The 19281-nt window shown below is 33.3% G+C and overlaps 1 protein-coding gene and 2 long non-coding RNA genes across 6 annotated transcripts; all 3 read left to right on the top strand.

Annotated features, from left to right (window-relative positions):
- Positions 1 to 5351: 5351 nt before the first annotated feature.
- Positions 5352 to 5783, top strand: LOC108808524 (uncharacterized). Its single transcript, XM_018580654.1, has one exon. It carries the CDS (start codon positions 5352 to 5354, stop codon positions 5781 to 5783), a length of 432 nt encoding a protein of 143 aa, XP_018436156.1.
- A 972-nt stretch (positions 5784 to 6755) lies between these two features.
- On the top strand, positions 6756 to 7115 carry LOC108810888 (uncharacterized). Its single transcript, XR_001943200.2, has 2 exons — positions 6756 to 6831; positions 6919 to 7115. It is a non-coding gene; the product is annotated as an uncharacterized LOC108810888 (long non-coding RNA).
- A 9548-nt stretch (positions 7116 to 16663) lies between these two features.
- On the top strand, positions 16664 to 18566 carry LOC108838032 (uncharacterized). Of its 4 annotated transcripts, none has more exons than XR_001947437.2 (4): positions 16670 to 17064; positions 17179 to 17285; positions 17386 to 17512; positions 18140 to 18566. It is a non-coding gene; the product is annotated as an uncharacterized LOC108838032 (long non-coding RNA). The 4 variants fall into 4 exon arrangements; XR_008934739.1 differs by having other exon boundaries at positions 16672 to 17064; positions 17395 to 17512; XR_001947436.2 differs by having other exon boundaries at positions 16672 to 17064; positions 17392 to 17512.
- Positions 18567 to 19281: the final 715 nt, after the last annotated feature.

Here is a 19281-nt window from a genome sequence, read left to right as displayed (position 1 = left end):
ACGTTATGAATTAGATAAAAGTCATATACAACTTAATGAAATATAATATATAATGTCACTACATATGATTTTTTTTCTTTGACTTCTGTCAATGAAAAAAATAAATGTATTAGTAGATTGTATACAAAAAAAACATAACATTGAACAATATATTATGGTTTTCACTAATGAGACTTATGCACGTTATATGAGTAGATTTATGCATGATAAGAACAGAGGCGGTCTTGAGGCCAAGCAAAGCAGGCATCCACTTGCAGCCTCATATTTCACATAAAAATATAACCTTTAAAAATAGTTCATATTTCTGAAAAATATACAAAACCAGCCACTCTTTCACTTTTCGATTGCGGCCTTAAGTAAATATGTGAATCTCAGGACCGGTTCTGGATAAGAAACCAAAATTTAAATATTAAGCTAAATAGATTATCCAATTATTATTGGACCAAAGAGAGAAAACATATGAATAAGTGAATAACTAAACATATGCAGTGGTTGATGCTGAAAAATATTTTGATAAAAAGATGATTTGATTTAGTATATAACAAAACCAGTCAGAATAACAATTGGTTTGAGTAAGGTTTTTTAAATTAAACGGAAGCTACGATATGCGACAGCCAAATGGATTATTAAAGGGTCTGGTTTATATTAAAATTTCATGTCGTCCACTAACGATATCCGATTATATTTTTTTTGTCTATGTGTAACAGTCCATGATGTAAAAAATATGTCCAATAGCATTTCATTGTAAATACTCTAATAAGTCATGTGTTTTTAATAAGTGAGATGAGAAGGATTAGGAAGCTGCCACATCAACAATGACAATCATGTTAAATACACATCGAGTAAATACTAATAGCAAAAGTTCTCCTCAAATAATAAAAAGGACATAGACGAATTTAAATAACATAATTAGCCCTTAAAAAGTTTGTTTTGTGTATGAATCAAGTTAGAAGGAGATGAAAACTAGTAGAATATGGAAAGTAAAACATTAATTAGCTAACTAAACTTCGTATATAAATATAAAATTCTCACATTTTCTAAATATAATTCTCACATTAAGAAACATTTAGTTGAGCAATGGTTAATGGGTGGAAGTACCGTAACCTAATGGTTAAGATTTAAAGGTTTCTACATTCAGGTCTGAGGTTCGACTTCCAAACTATGCAATTTATTGTAAATTATCTCAAATCCAGGTATCAAGTTCCGGAGAGAACGTGATTGATTAGGCAATTATGCAGATTATGAAAAGAAAGATTACAGGCAATTATGCAGGTTATTGAAGGAAGGATTACAAGGGATCTTCAACATGGTATAAGTAAATCTGGTTAGGCGTGGATCTTCGTAGGACGGTTTAGATGATGCAGTTAGGCGTAGATCTTCATAAGACATGTAGTATTGTCGGTTGTCGAATCGTCTATGTAATATTCCTAATAATTATAATATTATAATAAATCAGCGTTAGAAAAACAATGGCTAATGGAAAACTGAATTCAATGATCCCTCTGTTTCTATACAATTAATATTTAAGATTTTTGCACAATCGTAAAAAGGTTATACAATTTATCTTTGATTACATAAAATTATCATTAAAAATTAGTTTGATCAATAAAAATATACACTAGTTTTAGTTGATTACAAATGTTAAATGAAATTAAATTTATATAGAACAATAAGAACATATTTCTTTTGCAACGAAATTTCTTTCACCAACATCGAGTTAGTTCAGGGGCAAAAATTATGTTAGTAATCTTCCACTGATCGGATTCGATCGCTTTGAGAAAGATTATTTATCATACTTGGATTTCTGGCAAAAAAAATGAGACCATTTTTAAATATAAAATATGTAATTTTTAACATCATTATAATAAACCAGAGGAAATAACCTATATTATTAAAAGAGAAATACCATTTAAAAATTTTCTTTAGTTTTTCAACTTATTTACATTGACATGTCACTAATAGTTTAATTATACTTTTGTTTTGTCTTTTCCACTTAATTTAATTTATTTCATTTAATTAATTTGAGCTAAATTACAATCCATATAGTTACCATTCTCTAATATCGTAACTCCATTCTCTAATATCGTCACCGAACAGCATTTCCTCCTTGGTACGCAGATACGCAAGTTCAATAACTATATTCAAAATCAAACCAGTACTGAAATTATGACCATAAACTAATTACGTTTCCTTTATGACACAAGTAACAACGCGCATGTACATATTCATACGAAATGTTGTTATGTGCACGTATCAGATTTAGACAAGGCCTTCATAAAAAAAAAAAGAGAGAAGGCCTCAGGACGTCAGGAAAAATAAAGCTTTGTCAACTAGTTTTTTTTTTGCTAAAAGCTTTGTTAACTAGTTGTAGCTTTAGAACTTTATACATACTGCACTTCATTCAAAGATTCTTTTATTTATTTAACTGAATATAAAATATATTCAAATAAAAAGACTGTTACAAACTTACAGTTATAAGTTTTTTTTTTGGCTGGATAGCGGGCCAAGTGTTATCTCTTGCATCTACGCCTCCAATGTTGTAGAGGAGCGTCGTTCCCTGTGGTCTGAAATCATTTCGCTGGTTTTTTCTCACCATCTTGACACTAAGCTGTGGTTAGTTCTAGGCGACTTCAACCAGATTAGAGATCAAAACAAGCACTCTAAGCCTCCTTCTCTCAACATGGACAATAGAATCCGGGAGTTCAACCACTGCCTTTGGACAGCAAATGTTGATGATCTAAACTTCAGAGGCAATACCTTTACTTGGTGGAATAAGAGCAAGACAAACCCAATCGCCAAAAAGCTAGATCGAGCACTCGTCAATGACGAATGGTACTTCCAGTTTCCTTCTTCGGTGGCTTACTTTGGCAGTCCGGAGTTCTCAGATCATGCTGTCATTGCAATAGCTCTCGGCCCGTCTATTACCAAGACAAAAAACCATTCAGGTTCTGTAATTTCATCACGTCTAGTCCTGATTTTCTTGGTATGATTTGCAACTGCTGGTTTTCTTTTAATGTGATAGGCTCGGCGATGTTCAGAGTCTCGCGCAAGTTAAAGCTACTAAAGAAATGCATTAAGGACTTCAGCAAGCAGAACTACTCAGGAATTGAGAGAAGGACAGTCCTAGCCCTGGAAAATTTGGAGAATGCTCAGAAATTGGTGCTAGCCAACCCTTCGACGGCAAACGCGGAACTTGAGATTCAAGCGATGCAGGAATGGGAAGAGCTCTCCAATGCAGAGACTTCTTTTTACTTCCAGCGTTCTCGGATCAATTGGCTCGCTTATGGTGATGGCAGCTCCCGGTTATTCCATAGATATGCTGCCTCAAGACAAGCGATCAACCATATTCATTTCCTCATTACGTCAAACGGTGATCGAATTGAGTCACTTCCAGAGATTCAGGAGGAGTGTGTGAACTATTTTTCTGAGATATTAGGAGGCGCCAATTCACCTCAGATGTTTGAGCAGAGCGACCTAGACCTATTATTTGATTTTAAGTGCTCGGTGGACCAAGCTGCTCAATTTAACAAGGAGTTCTCATCGCTGGAGATCAGAGATGCTTTCTTCTCCCTTCCTAGGAACAAAACAGGCGGCCCGGATGGTTATTCTTCGGAAATTTATACTGCTGCTTAGTCTGTTGTAGGTGTGGAAGTTACTGAGGCAATTCACGAGTTCTTCACGTCTGGCTCTATCCTGAAACAGTGGAATGCGGCAAATCTGGTGTTGATTCTAAAGATTCCGAATGCAGCTTATCCGTCTCAATTCCGCCCGATCTCTTGCCTAAATACGGTGTATAAGGTGATTGCAAAGCTGTTGGCGTCTAGACTGAAAGAGATCCTCCCACTGGTGATCTCTAATTCTCAATCGGCCTTTCTTCCGGGTAGACTCCTTGCGGAAAATGTCTTATTAGCAACAGACTTGGTGAACGGGTATAATACCCAAAACATCTCATCTCGAGGCATGCTGAAAGTGGACCTGAGGAAAGTGTTCGACAGTGTCAGGTGGGACTTCATTTTGGCTTCTCTCAGAGCGTTAGCGATTCCAGAGACATATATCGACCTCATCTCCCAGTGCATCTCCACGGCCTCCTTCTCTGTTTCGGTTAATGGAACCACTGGAGGGTTCTTCAAAAGCTCTAGAGGTATAAGGCAAGGTGATCCCTTGTCTCCTTATCTCTTTGTGCTGGCAATGGAGTGCCTTTCGAGACTTCTGCTCTCGCGATATGAGGATGGCAACATAGGCTATTATCCACGAACCGAGCACCTAAAGATTTCTCACTTGATGTTTGCCGACGACGTGATGGTCTTCTTCGATGGCAGTAGCAACAGTCTACATGGTATCGCAGAGTGTCTAGACGATTTTGCTTCCTGGTCAGGGCTACAGATGAACGCCACCAAGACTAAGTTATTCACAGCAGGTCTGGACCATAGTGAATCCCAAGCTATCTCAAGCTATGGATTTCCTACTGGTACTCTCCCCATTAGATATCTCGGTCTCCCCCTCATGAGCAGGAAGCTCAAAATCTCGGAGTATACACCTCTCCTGAACAAAATCACAAGGAGTTTCCAAGCGTGGGCAGTCAAGCTACTCTCCTTCGCCGGTCGTCTTCAATTACTACGGACAGTTATCTTCGGTTTGATAAACTTCTGGGTCTCAGCTTTCATGCTTCCAAAGGGGTGTATAGTGATGATTGAGTCCCTATGCTCCAGATTTCTGTGGTCCGGTAACATTGATAAAATAGGTAATGCTAAAGTGGCGTGGACGACAGTTTGTCTCCCGAAACAAGAGGGTGGATTGGGCCTCAGAAGCATATACGTGTGGAATCAGGTTCTTGGCCTGAGGTTCATCTGGCTACTCCTCTCAAACTCTTCTTCGCTTTGGACTGAATGGCACAAAAGCATTCACTTAACTGAGCACTCTTTCTGGACTATCGAGCCGGCTCAAACAGATTCATGGGCTTGGAAGAGAATACTTAAACTCAGGCCTTTAGCTCTGCAATTCTGTAACACGGTGATAGGGAACGGAGCATCCACTAGCTTCTGGTTTGATGTCTGGTCCCCATTTGGCCAACTGATCAACTTCGTTGGCGCGGGTGGTCCAAGAGCGCTACGAGTCAGGAGAGAAGCGAAGATCGCTGAAGCAATCGATGCAGAGAGATGGCTGTTACCTCACCCGCGCTCTCAGCAGGAAGTGGACTTACACTCTTATTTAACTACGATTACGCTCCCACTACCTCATGATGTTAATGATGTATTTGAATGGAAAGCTGCTGATTTCCCTTTGAATGTATTTAATTCCAGGGCTACTTGGGGAGGTGTTAAGGCCACGGCAACCAGTTAAGGAATGGCACGATGTCGTTTGGTTCAAAGGAGCTCTTCCCTAAACACGCCTTCACGATGTGGGTAACCAACTATGACAGGCTGCCCACAAGAACTAGGCTTCAAGCCTGGGGTTTACCGGTCCCAACGACGTGCCCCCTCTGCAATACCCATGATGAAACTCGCGACCACCTCTTCCTGTCCTGCTGTTACAGCGATCAAGTTTGGGCTAGTGTGTTTGCAAGATGCAACCCTCCAGCGCAGAGATTTGCAGTTTGGTCAAAACTCTTATCTTGGATTCGATCGGCGCACTCAAGGCGGATGCGGCTGCTCAGAAAGCTAGTCTCTCAGGCGGTTGTCTTCCACCTATGGAAACAGAGGAACAACCTCATTCACAATAGTGAGGCACTACCTGCTGCTACGGTCTTCAGGTTTATTGATAAGGAAGTGAAGAACATCATTTGAACATCATTTCGTCAAGGAGATATCAGAAGCTTTTTAGATCACTTATGGTTCTTTGGATGCACTAAGTGACTTTTTCTAGATTATCCAAGGAACTTGGATGTTGTTGATTCATCTTGTTTTTAATCTTTTTTTTGCCAAGATGTGTCAAACTTAAGATCTTGCTTATGTAAATCTTTTCTTCATTTATATGATATTTACAATTTAGCAAAAAAAAAAAAGTTATAAGTTTTTTTTCTGGATAGGTTAATATGCTTTCAAAATTAGAGATTGATTGAAGAAAAAATTGTGGCAAACTACACGAAGATTTCCTTCATATATATATATAACTACTACACTGGGTCATAGAGTAATTTACGTTTTGGGTCACTTTATGTCTTTTTAATACACTAAAGATCACTTTGTGCTACTAGGGTACTTTTCAGTGGTTGATGACCTCTTTATCCTTGTAAAAGCGAAACTAGTGTGGGTGTTTACGTCAATTAACGTAGTTATCTAGTTAAAATGGTTAGATGGTTTGAAAATTCTAGTTGAGGTTTGGACCCGAGACAATAGTTAAATTTGGTATATAATCATTGTAACATCCGAGAAGTAAATATCTTCTCTTTTTACTTTTTTTTTATTGAGTTACGGTCAGTGCCGGTTCTGAGATATTGCGGGTCCAATGCGAAACTAAAAATATATGGACCTTAAATGATAGCTAAAAATTAAACTTTACAATATCCTTACTACTAATAAAATTTTATTAGCTCTAAAAATTATTTTTCAATTTCTTTTTATTAAAGTACAGAAAACCATCAAATATTTTATTATGTTACATGTATGTATTTTGTTATGTTACATGTTTGATTAGAATCCATTTTATATTTCTTATGTTAACAAAGTATAAAAACTGTGAAAATATTAGGCCATCAAATTTGAAAATTATAGGCCCCATTCAAATGTATCTTGAGTATGTGCTCAACACCGGGCCTGGTTACGGTTAACATCTGAGCCGGTGCCGTGAAGATGACAACGCGACGCACACGGTCGAGGAAGGAGGGATTTGACGGTGGGTACTTATTGTTTAACGTTGTTACAGCTGTTTGAAGCTAAATTTTGAATCAAACCTAACAAACTGTTGACAAACTAATCGCAGAGAAAGCCCATAAGAAATCAAGCACAACGATTTTCATGAGTCAAGATTAACGAGACAGTCCAAAAATGCCTTACACTTTAATCAAGTTCGTCATCAAGAAAGCTCCACCGACTCCAATTCTGAGAAGTGTTGTCAGATTTGCGTTTGTATAAGGTCAAGTCATTGTGAACGAGTTTGATAACAATTTTTTCGTTACCCTTGATGGCAAATTGGGTTTTTTTTTGTGATTCTAGTGATCTGGGATGAGTTAGCTCGAGTCGACTCAGTACTAGGTAGATGACAGAAAACAAATGCATGATAGCCAGACGTGCCGATGAATTACATTGATAGATTATTGATTCAAAGATTTTTGTAGGTCGTGTACAAGTGTCTGACCAAGTGTGGTAGAGTACAATTATACAACAAAAATGTAGTGTACATTTCTACAACAAAAGTGATATTGTACATGTGTACAACAACCTAAAATTACTCCACGCTATCTGTAAAATGAAGCTAACATTTGTATCCACGTTTATGAATTAAGGTGTAAAGCAGTGTACACCTTATACGATGTCCAATGTATACATAGTACAGATTTTAAAACTCAAGACAATTATGTACACCAAAGGGGAAGCTTTGGAAGGGCTTGATTAATATCATAGAATATAAAAAGCCATGAAGCCAAAAACAATTTAGTACAAACTTGATATGAAAATCAAAACTTAAAAAGAAGAGTAAATTCAAAGATCAAAACAGTATCATTTACAATTATAATAATCATATAAAAAGAAGCTAAATTGATTCAAAGATTCAATGTAGCCATGTAGGTAATGTGTATGAAGTTTGCTAGTGTACAAGAGTACAACAAATACAAACTTGAATATTTGTGTCAGATTTTGGTATTTTGTCATTGTGTACATACATTTGAAAATTAAATGTGTGGAGTCAATTTGAAGGGTACATGTGCCAATCAGAAACATTTGAGATAAAAATGAATATATTAAAAAGTAAAGGACCAGATATGAAATAAAGCCAAAACTAGCCATTGTTTCTAATCGAAGTTTCACGACGAATTGGAGAATCTCAAACCGGACGATGATCCTTGCAGCTTGAGACAGGTGACATGGTGGTGATGATCAATCGCGGCGGAGATGAAGAGATTGTAGCTTGATTTCGTGACGAAGAGAGGCTCCGAGATTGCGTCGGTGTCTCGTGATGATGGAGTGATGACGGAGGAGCGCTTCGCGGCTTGCAGAGGACGGCGGAGGGGAGGCTGTGGCGTTGAATGAGCAGGAAACCAAGTTTCATCTCCGCACGAGCAGTCCCAGTTTGTGAGAGCTTGGATTTACAAAAAAGTTGGTCGTGACGAGCGTTGGGTACAAAAGCTTGAGAGGAGATGGTGAGCACAAGCCATGGATATGGTGAGCACAAGCATTATTTTATTTGTCAAGATGTGGTAAAATAGATCTAGGCCGTCAAAATAAATTAAAGATCAATGGCTGATATAACTTCCCGCCATTTACCTTGTCTAGTTAGGAAATATTATTTTTAAGACAATAAGCTTTAAAGTTACAGTTAGTGTATTTTAGTTAGGATTCAATGGCTTGTTGGAAGAAAGTGTATGTGTAGAAAGAAGTGATCTATTATGATATTACAAAAAGGAAAAGTGACCTTGAATGTAATTATTTCCTGGGTCATATAGTTCATACAGGTATTCAAAAAAATATTATTTAAAATAGTCTTAGAAAGGCAAGTGTTAGTGTTGCTATTCTTTTTTTTCTTCAAAAGATCAAAGTTAAGAATTAAAATGTCAAACAAATAAATAGACAGTGGAAAAGATTGATACGTATCTTCAAGATATTAACTATAGGTGATAACGACTAGCGTTAACAAAAATATTCGTAAATTTTGATTCGATTTGTTTTATTCGTTTTTAATTTTAACTGAAATTTTTTGATATTCATAATTCTTACAAACAAAACAAATAATAATATATAATAATCGTAAGAAAAAATCATACATATTAATATTTTTGAAATCGAATATTGATCCAATCTGTTTTATATATATGCATATATTAAATAAAATATATATAGTTATTGTGTTTTATGTAAGAAGAGGATGAGCTCAACTAATTTATTAAACCGGTTATTTTACTCATTAGAATTTTTAAAATAAATAACCTTTTTATTTTTGTGATATAATTATTTATTTTTATCTTTGGATTTTTCTAATATATGGATAGAATAAAAATATTAAAATTTTGAATATCCAAATAACTATAGACGGATGAGATCAAATAAATGATTATTCAAATGAAATATATCAAATCATGAATACCTTTAAAAACCCGAATTTCGATTCATGTCATCCCCTCACAACGACCATATAATCACCCCAGAAATATTTTATATTCTAAAATAATGTATGTATGTATGTTGACTTTGAGGCGAGCATGCACTATCTAAGTTGACATATGGATACAAAATAATGAATGTTTTAAAATTTCACAAATATTAATAAATATAAAATTTAGTTATAAATGAATAGTTTTGTGGTTATTTAGTTTCTATAAATCTAATCCAATAAGAATATAATTAATCAATTACTGTTTTTGTTTTTGAAGTTTACAATTTGTCACTATTATTTGATAAAATAATTGAAAATACAAAACTATATATTTTTGAAACAGTTTATTTTCAAAAAAAACTTGCATTTTATGAAATAGAGAGAGTATCAATTTATTAAGTGAATTGTTGATTAGAAATAGTATGATAGTAACATGTATAGTGTAATGCAGCATAAGAATATCTCCAATGTGTTACTACATTTTTTTACTCCAAAACGGAGTAATTCCAAAATGGAGTTGGGTTTTACTCTAATGTATTATTCTATTTTCTACTCCAACATAAAATATTTCTATATATTATGTTTTATATTTATTTTAAAATTAGTAATATTATCTTTGATTTATACTATTTGCAAAACAGTCTATTTTCAGTTTGTAATATTTCTATCAAATACGATTAATTTTTTATTATATAATATTTTTAATGGATCCAGAAGAAATTTACCTGATTATTAAGTAATTATCTTTGTTGTAAATTTTATTTTATGTTATTTCTTTTGTATGGTTCTAATCTTTTATTTTTATATGTATGATCTTTTGTGTTTTATATTAAAAATATTTTGTTGCATAAAATAGTTCATTAGATGGCTATTTATATAATTAAAAAATATTAACTGTAAATTTTATAATATATATAGTAAAATAATATTAATATAATTATTTACAATAATATTTTATAAGAAACAAAAATATTTAAATGTGGATGACCATTTTATAAATAAAAAAGTTTTGACTCTATTTTGGAGTAATCAGTTGGCTTACTCCATATTTGAACTAATTATAGAGTAATTAGAACATCTCCAATGTAAAACTCTATTTTTTTAAAAAAATTGAGTAAAATTGCTTCAACCCAACTTCATATCTCTTTCCATAATGGAGTGATAGAATAAATAAAAAATAAATTATTTCATTATGGAGTGAGATAAGAAGTTGAATTATAGTATTTTTTATTATAATTCTATTTCATTTCATTTTAAAACAAATGAAGTAGAGATAGAGATGCAAAATAGAGTTTGAAGTGATTTTGGATTGCAGTTGGAGATGTTCTAGATTAATACCCCTTATAAATTTATCAAATTTCCTTTATTTATCAGTTCTAATGCCATAATTTTATAATCTCTTTAGAATTTGGATATGGTATGATACTGGGATCTGATGTTTGAATGTTTGAATGTTTGATGATATAGAATTATAGATATAGTGATGTTATGTGATAAAAGGTGCAAAACGCCACATGCCACGCCGTTCTCCAACTGTGACGACTCTCAGCTCTCAATCCAGAGTCGAGTCACACAAACTGACGCAAAAAGGGCATTTTCGTTAAACTGCGACAAAATATCAGCGGGCCCAGTCACAGTACCTCAGCGATTTCGAAAATATGATAAGGGTCCTTTCGTAATTTAGGAAGTCTAGCGTTATTAAGAGGAAAATAGCATATTCGCATATACCGAAGGAATGATACTTAACGTGCAGTGGATATCCTCTCAACTTGTCGGGACCCACATAGATGCCACATATACAGTACGGAATCTTCTGACGTGGTAAGAAGGGTGGATGTTGTTTCATAAGAACCTCTGATGACGTGGTGAGCAACTTGTGTCTGAAACGAATGCTAGCCTTGGGTTCGAAGCGACGTGGTGTTTAATCGATTAGTATAATTGGTTCAGTGATTTACATTAGACACGAGCTTCCGCTTAAACTAATAACAAATCTTAGTTAGTTGTATTATATCTGATTGTTCTATTTGGATCTCGTTCTCGGACTAACATCAAGTTTGATTAATAAATTTTGTTTGATGGAAAAATAAAAAATAACAAATCTTTGTTAGGTCATATATGCCGTCTACCTAGCAATACAACAATGCCAAGCAAAATTAGTCAAAAAAAAAAAACAATGACAAGCAATTGAATTGCCAAAAAGTTAGAAAAACTAGAGTATAATCCCTCTGTTTTATAATGTAATTGTTTTAGAAAAAAATGTTTTGAGACCTCTATTTTAATATTAATGGAAATTAATTGATCAATAATATTTTCCTATTTCATTTACGACTGGTTAATTCATTTTAAATTTATATTATTAATAATATTTTCTAAATAGTAAAATTTTAATTCTTGTGCATTGTAAGCAAAATATCTTATATCATAGAATAAAGGAATTGTGCTAACTTCTTGTGCAGCGATCAGTTCAGGATTTAAAAATGCAACAGGTTTTGTTTTGATGTTTTTTTTTCAAAATGTGGATTAGATGCTAGCATCACACTTCAAAATGACTAAATCTCTAAGCTTTTGGCGCTGTAGTGAACTTCGTTTCACTGTATTCGAGTTTTAATCCAAATTCACTGTTTTTTATCTTAGAGGTCTCAGTATATCTATTTGTTTTATTGTATTTTTTTGTAGAGTTTGGTTAAAATTCCTTCTTAAATATAGTCCAAATGTTTGAGAAGTAATGAAAGTTGTGTTCCAAAAATAAAAGAAGAAAAATAGGAGGGAATATGAAATTTTGGTTGTTAATCAACCATATTTTATATAAAGTCTTATTTGAAATATAAGTAATGATACCATATTATTTAAAATGACATATTTTGAGAAATATCTTTTGATTAGAACTTAATACTTATAGTATTTCATAGAACTGTAATTTTGAACAATTTTCTATTGATAGTTTGCTTATGTTTTTCGTGTTATATTATCTGAACTTTTTTTTGAATTTTTTTTAACCTAGTTGAATCTAGGGGAATCGCAAGCCCGCGGATGGACTCCATCTCTAAGGCATTCAAATGAGTTTTAAAGCATGGATCCATATCCACGTTAGGTGAATAAAATAATATGATTTAATTTCGCATAGTAAGAATATCAAACCTGAAACGTGTTACTGTCTCCAATCTATCTACTGCCACTTGATCATAAGGTCCGTTCATATTACCTGAACTTAAGTAAGAAATGCGTGAGTGTGAGTTATATAATTTTTATATGTAATTAGAAAAAACAATTCGTTAACAGTCACTTACCTTAAGTCTAATGTTAAAAAATCATAAATTACATATATAATCTAACTATTAATTAATAAGAATCAGTATATATATAACTTAATGATTTTTGGTACAGTAGATATGCATGTCGAAAAGAAAACGAAAAACGAATATATTTTTTTTTTGTAAACTAAAAACGAAAATTTTGGCTACTAAGATAACCGGGAGCTTGTAAATGCCATGCAAATACAAACGTTCGTTATCGAACAATTTCTTACGGAACTTTCAACAGATCATTGATAAGATTTGAAATAATCAAGCTTTATCTAAATATAACCATCGTTAACAACCTGACGTTTTAACGTATTTCTTTCTGCATGGAAAGAAAAAGCTAAGACTTAGTTTACGTCTCATTCTATTTTATTCAGAATCTTGCTATAAAATCTGAATGATCCACATATATATGGCTATGACTTCATTATTTATACGGTACTCCTTTGAATATTTCATGACCACATGAAATATTCTTTTAAAGATGTTCATTAGAAACAAAGTAGAAACCACAAGGTGGTGGGCTAGTGGTCTTGAGGCAGTTCCAACGCCGATACGGACCCAGGTTCGAATACCCCTTGTGGCCACGAAATGTTTTACGCCCTCCCCAAGTTTAAATTTAAGCGCGGCGTTGGTGCTGGGCCCTTGGGTAATGGGTATTAGTAACGGCTGGTTTCGGGCCAGGGGTGACTACGGGCCTAAGGATTGCGGAAAGCTACGGAAGTGACTACGGGCCTATGGGTTGCGGAAAACTACGGAAGTGTCTACGGGTTTACGGGTTGCGGAACATCCCTGTTAAAAAAAAAAAAAAAAAAAAAAAAGAAACAAAGCAGAATAAACGATGCACATCACCAACTTCTTCGTGGATTGTGACCAAGACAAATGACCGTATAAATGAGTACATGGCTCGTATGTAATAACACTTTTATATTTGGGGTCCCTATATAATTCCACGGCTGATATTTGATATGACTATATTACTTTACATATCTTTCAAAAGAAAACATTCAAAAATTAATTTGTTTTTGAGAAAGAAATATAGACGTTGGTCCGAAGAATTTGGCAAAATAGGGTTCTTTGCCAAATAATAAAAAAACGTAATTATTTTTTTACTGAAAGGTTATAGAAATAAGAAGAAAAACAAGGAGAGAGAATAACGTTTTTAATTAGATAGTGAATTTGTGTGTATTTTATGTATATATTTCCTATAACACATTAAATTTGGACTAATCTTTAAGTATTTCCAAAAGTGCCAAAATTTGGACCAACATTTCATTGATTCAATTAATTTTTCTAATTCTTCCTTAATTTATATTTAAATTCTTTAGTGAATTCAAAAATTACCGAATTTCTGTATTATCATAATGATGTCTAAATTGATAATTAAAGTACAATAATTGTATTTAAGGTAGACTCAGGGGAATACCCCAAAATGAAGTTCAATTTAAGGTAATACCCATAATTTAATAGGCAAATGGTAAGACCATTTTGATTTCGATTTGACCTTTTTTCCCAGGTGAGTTGAAAGTTTAGGCAGAGAAAGTACAATGACTTGGACGGCTTCACATTTTTTTGGAGATCACTTAGATCAGCGATATCGGTGAGTTTTAAAGGAATTCTTATTTTTTAAGAAAAATAAAAAATAATTAATATTGATGAGAAAAAATAGAAAAGCCTTTACCGTGGATGTTTTAAGGGGTGGTTCCTAAGATCAAGGAACATATGTCACTACACTACTGTCTCAATTGGTTTTACAAAATTAATGCAGAACTAAATCATTATAATAACATTTTTTGTTTTGTTTTAGGAACTGCTATCGATTACAACCAAAGGAGCTGCTCTTAGGTTCTTATTGATCCATATGTCTGCTATTAGGCAATTCTCCACCACACATATTTTTCTCTTTGAGTAAGTTTGTCGATGGAAATTAGGGAGAATTTTCCTATTGAGCCATAGAAGCCCATTTTCTCAAAATTATTATATAATACATATACAATATATGTAAGATAGATAGAGGTGACAAACATAACTTTGTAAATTTTTAATATTTGTCATTTTCAAAACAAATTGTTGTTAGCTGATAAATATTTTGATATATAATTTGTTAGCTAATATATTATGTGATTTTTAACCGATACATCATTTGCTATGTGATACTTGTTTCATTGGGTGATATAAGGTTTTACTACTAAATAAAATACTACTAAATAAAGAAGATTAAGAAAAATGGCCAACACTTATATCAAGGTATATTGTTGTTTTAACCATTAGGCGGAGAAAGGGTTTACGTAACGAGATCACATATATGGAAGTTTTATTGATCATCGACAACATCACCGATGATCATAATCATCAAATCTTAAAACTTGCGAAAGTTTTAGATTTGATCTCTAAAAATCGACTATTCTGCTACCAAGTAAAGTACAATAGAATATGATATATTATTGTGTTGTGTTTGATACGAGAATACATAAAATTAATTTGCTCTTCAAATTTTTTATTTTAATTTTGATGGTTTTATAGATTTTACGAGTTTCACAATCTTAATCCATAAGATACACATTTTCCGGTCCAACATATTTTTAATACCTAATTATAGAGTCAATTATGGTCTTAGAAGCCAATTTTCTCTATTATTAATTTGATTTTGTTGTTCTTAAAATTTAAATTTGTTCTGTTTATTGTATTCGTTATCATCAAGGTACCCCCATCCCTAGTACTATGAAAGCTTTCTCATGAAAGCTAAATTTCAAGCTGATAAGAAAACTAAGTGATTAAAATTAGCACAATGAAAAATATGCGTAGAACTAAGTCAGTTATACTTAGAAACTTTTAATCAAAAAGAGAAGAAAAATACAAATAAGTTGTAATATGTTACACATAATTTCTTACTAGTAATAATAAGATCCTAAAACTGGGGGTTCTAGTTCAGTTGGTAAAGGGTTCACAGCTGTGAGTTCCGTCACCTGGGTTCGAATCCCGGCCACTAGAGAATTAACATTTCGGCATTGTGAGGGACAGATGACCGACATGTGGCAACACATGACTAGTCTGGACCATTTTGGTGAGGTCAAGATACCACTGTATAATTCAAAAAAAAAAATAATAATAAGATCCTAAACTGTTAGTATTTTGGAACTGTATTTGTAACTTTGTGGGTAAATATTGTTGGCCGACATGGTAGGATATCGAATATACAAGAAGAATTCGAAGCAGCATCAATAATGAACTGAATGTTTTTTGTTTTGTTTTATTATATGGGCCGAGATGTGAACTGCTTACTGTTGGAAGAATCATTTCCAAAATACAGAAACAACCGAAGATGGAAGGATAACACGTATTCAATTTTTTGTTGGCTTCATATGTAAAATATATATTGATCATTGAAAACGAAGAAACCATAAGAAATATTTATTCTATCCATCTTCGATTATAACTTTGATGTGTCCTTTAGGCGTTAAGAAAAATTCTCGTGTCCTAAGGTGACACATGGATAAGGTACAAACTAAATGGCCTCTTCTTGTTCTATGAAGAACGAATTGAGTTTCCTCTCTATCAAACTCGTTTTGTTTGTTTCAAAATGCCAAAGTCTAGGCATCCAGGACTTTCGAACACGGGGCACGTATGATGTGATGCCTTTCACCGCAGTAAATTTCTAGATTAACTGGCCGTCCTCTCTATCAAACTCGTTTTGTTTGTTTCAAAATGCCAAAGTCTAGGCATCCAGGACTTTCGAACACGGGACACGTATGATGTGATGCCTTTCACCGCAGTAAATTTCTAGATTAACTGGCCGGTTAAAAGGATAAAGGGTCTGAGTGCAAAATAAACATATATCTGTGTTGTAAACACAAACTGAGATATAATTATTTAAAAGATTATGTTTACATGTTTAGCAAATCCTTTTACAAACATATAGTTTTTTTAACTCTATAGGACACATCTCATATATATATATAAAGATATATCACTTTTAAGTTTTTTTTTCCTGGAAAATCAAAATCAAAACTATACTAAAAGCTCTTGAACTAGAGCAGCTAGAGTGTCCACGTCATCTTGAAAAATCAACCAATGAAACACAAGTTTTATGACATGTCATTAGGTCAACACATTAACATAATGAACTTCAATTTTATACGGCAAAATCGATTCCTTTTTCTTTTTTTTTCTCAGTTTATCTGCAAAACGTATTCTGAACTTTTGATTTCCTATCCAAGAGTCCACTCATTGATTCCTCTTCCTTTCTTCTCACCTTCTCTACAAAACCTTTACCATACCCAAGAGTCACTTTTTTTTTTACTTCAGGCTTGTGAACTCTTATTCTCGAAATCAACTTTTGTGTGGTTCTCTTAGAAATCCTATATTCCTATTTCTGGTTTTTATGATTCTGGAAATTGGAATTTTGATTTTTTTGGTAGTTGTCGGATGGGGAACAGATGACAAAGAGGTTATAGGCGTTTCAGACAAAAAAGAAACAAGAGCTAAAGGAGAATCACGATAAGTTACAAAGAGATTTACGGTAAAAATATTTGATTCGAAAGCATTAAAATTAGAGCTTTTTGTTTTGTTTTGTCTCTGAACATGAAATAAACATCTGATTTGTTAGACGTGATTTTGTGCACTTATGATCCAGAGGGAGACACAAGGCTTGCTAACAGGGTCTTGAATGGGGAAGCAAAAACCTAGAAAAACTGAAGGTTTTCGTAGGATCTCTTGCATTCGCTAAACCATTTGGTTGTTGTAAGTAAACTTATTCTTCCTCTGTGTGTTTTCCTCTACCAAAAGGTTTTGTTTTTGTTTATCATACATTTTCACTTTCAATATTGTTATCATTTTTGAGTTTTAGCAGCCTAACTATAATAATATGAAACTGGGAGACTTCATGATAAAACCCACCATAAAGAGAAAGGAGGAGGAACAAGAACATAGAAATCAGATTTGATAAAAGAAAAGACATTTGATAAAAGGTAAAAATGCTTCCCTTAATTCATCACATCTAGGATCAGACTGTTGCAATATATATATCAGGATACGCATTGCAGTGTTTATCATCTTTTATTGCTCCTGCTCATGTTTTTTTCTTTACATGAAAATACTTCCATTGGAAAACTATATACTTTTGGTAAACTCTAAGTATATACTTTCTAGAAAGCCTAAACCTCTGAAGTTCTGATTCAGAGTTCTTGATAAGAAAATATAGTATAATAGATCTAACAGTAAAAGAAAAGAAGATATAAGCTGAGTGGATATAATGTAGAACATAGAGAAAAGAGAAAGAAAGAGCTGGTGAAGAACTTAGGAGTTGTATAAAAAAAACTATAATAGTATAGTAGATTAGGTTTGTCGATAGGTTATATTAGACGGTAGAGGTTATGTATTAAACCAAAGTTTATTTAGAAACCAAAATATGTACAAACGAAGTTGGTTTGAGAGAGGAATCAGTGAGGTGTTGCTAGAAGCAACTTAAGAATAATACTAAAGCGCTCAATAGCGAGCGCCATGTGTACCTCGCCTGGCTTTCAGGTGTCAAGGTGATGAGCACATCACTACACCTCATCAAGATTTTTGATATATTTGATGGTTTGTTTTGGTAGTTGCTTGCGGCTGGAGGTGGAATGTATGTGGAAGTTTTCAACAGAGTGATTCCATTGGCTTACAACATCATAAAGAAGAATGAAGTCGGAGAAACTAACACTTACGTGGATGGAACCTACTTTTGTTTCACTTACTTAACCAAACTTGAATCCATTACTCCAGTCGAGACTGCTCTTACTGCCCAGAACGACGTTATTCGATTTTATTCCTTAAAGATAAAGAAGAAGTACAACTGAAAAGATGATGAACATTGCATGTGTGTATGTGACCACATTTAGGATTCTAGATGTTCCCTCCGAATTAAAGTAAATCTATATTTATTTCGTATGTGTCGTTGTATCATTTTTTGAATAGTGCTCTGTTTTCTTTATCTACCGAGTGTGAGAAACTGTAATTCAATTTTTATTATGTCAGCTATTTAAACTCTTTCGTTTGATGTGAAAAGTAAGTCTGGATTTGATGATCGACTATATTAGTATATACACATACTATAAACACATGAGGACTAATGAATTGGCATAGAAGAATATGTTGATAGCTTATCAACATTCTTGAACTCTGGGAGAGACATCTGAAAATGTATGCATAGTTTAACAAGTATAAAATTGTTTTTGTTATAGCTGGATCAGTTAGATGCACTGATTTTTGAATTGTGACTTTATCATTATGCACAGGTTACATCCTTTCTTCTTCATTTTTTTTTGACTAATGCAGGTCATATTTCTTAAGTCATGAGATTCTCTATTTTTTTTAGGTTTATTTCTCTGTAGGATTCAACAAAGCTGCTCGGATTGTGGTATGTTTATCTGTGACTTTCTTTGATTCAAGAGTTTTCAATTTTATTACAAGTTATGTTTCCTTCTCTGGGATTTTTTTTTTTTAAAAATGTTTCCTTCTCTAAAGGGCAGAAGCTAGGTGCTTTTTTGACATCCACCAAAAAGTAAATATACATATTCACAACAAACTGCCCATGAATGAAAATATTACAATTGCTAACAAAATAAATAAATAAATATTATGTTCAACTAAAATATAAATAAGTGGAGTTTTTTTAAGAAAAAAATAAGTGAAGTTCAATCATTTTTAGTGAAAACTAAAATATAAAAGATATATATGAGTAATAAATCACAACTAAAGTTTT

This window comes from Raphanus sativus, chromosome 6 (genome assembly GCF_000801105.2).
Source record: "Raphanus sativus cultivar WK10039 chromosome 6, ASM80110v3, whole genome shotgun sequence".
In the NCBI taxonomy this organism is placed as follows: Eukaryota; Viridiplantae; Streptophyta; class Magnoliopsida; order Brassicales; family Brassicaceae; genus Raphanus; species Raphanus sativus.
The sequence above is the reverse complement of the archived record's forward strand: the minus strand, read 5'-3'. Positions and strand labels throughout refer to the sequence as shown.

Coding starts and splice junctions, on each gene's coding strand:
- LOC108808524 (XM_018580654.1), top strand. CDS start 5,352: ATGTCGTTTGGTTCAAAGGAGCTCTTCCCTAAACACGCCTTCACGATG.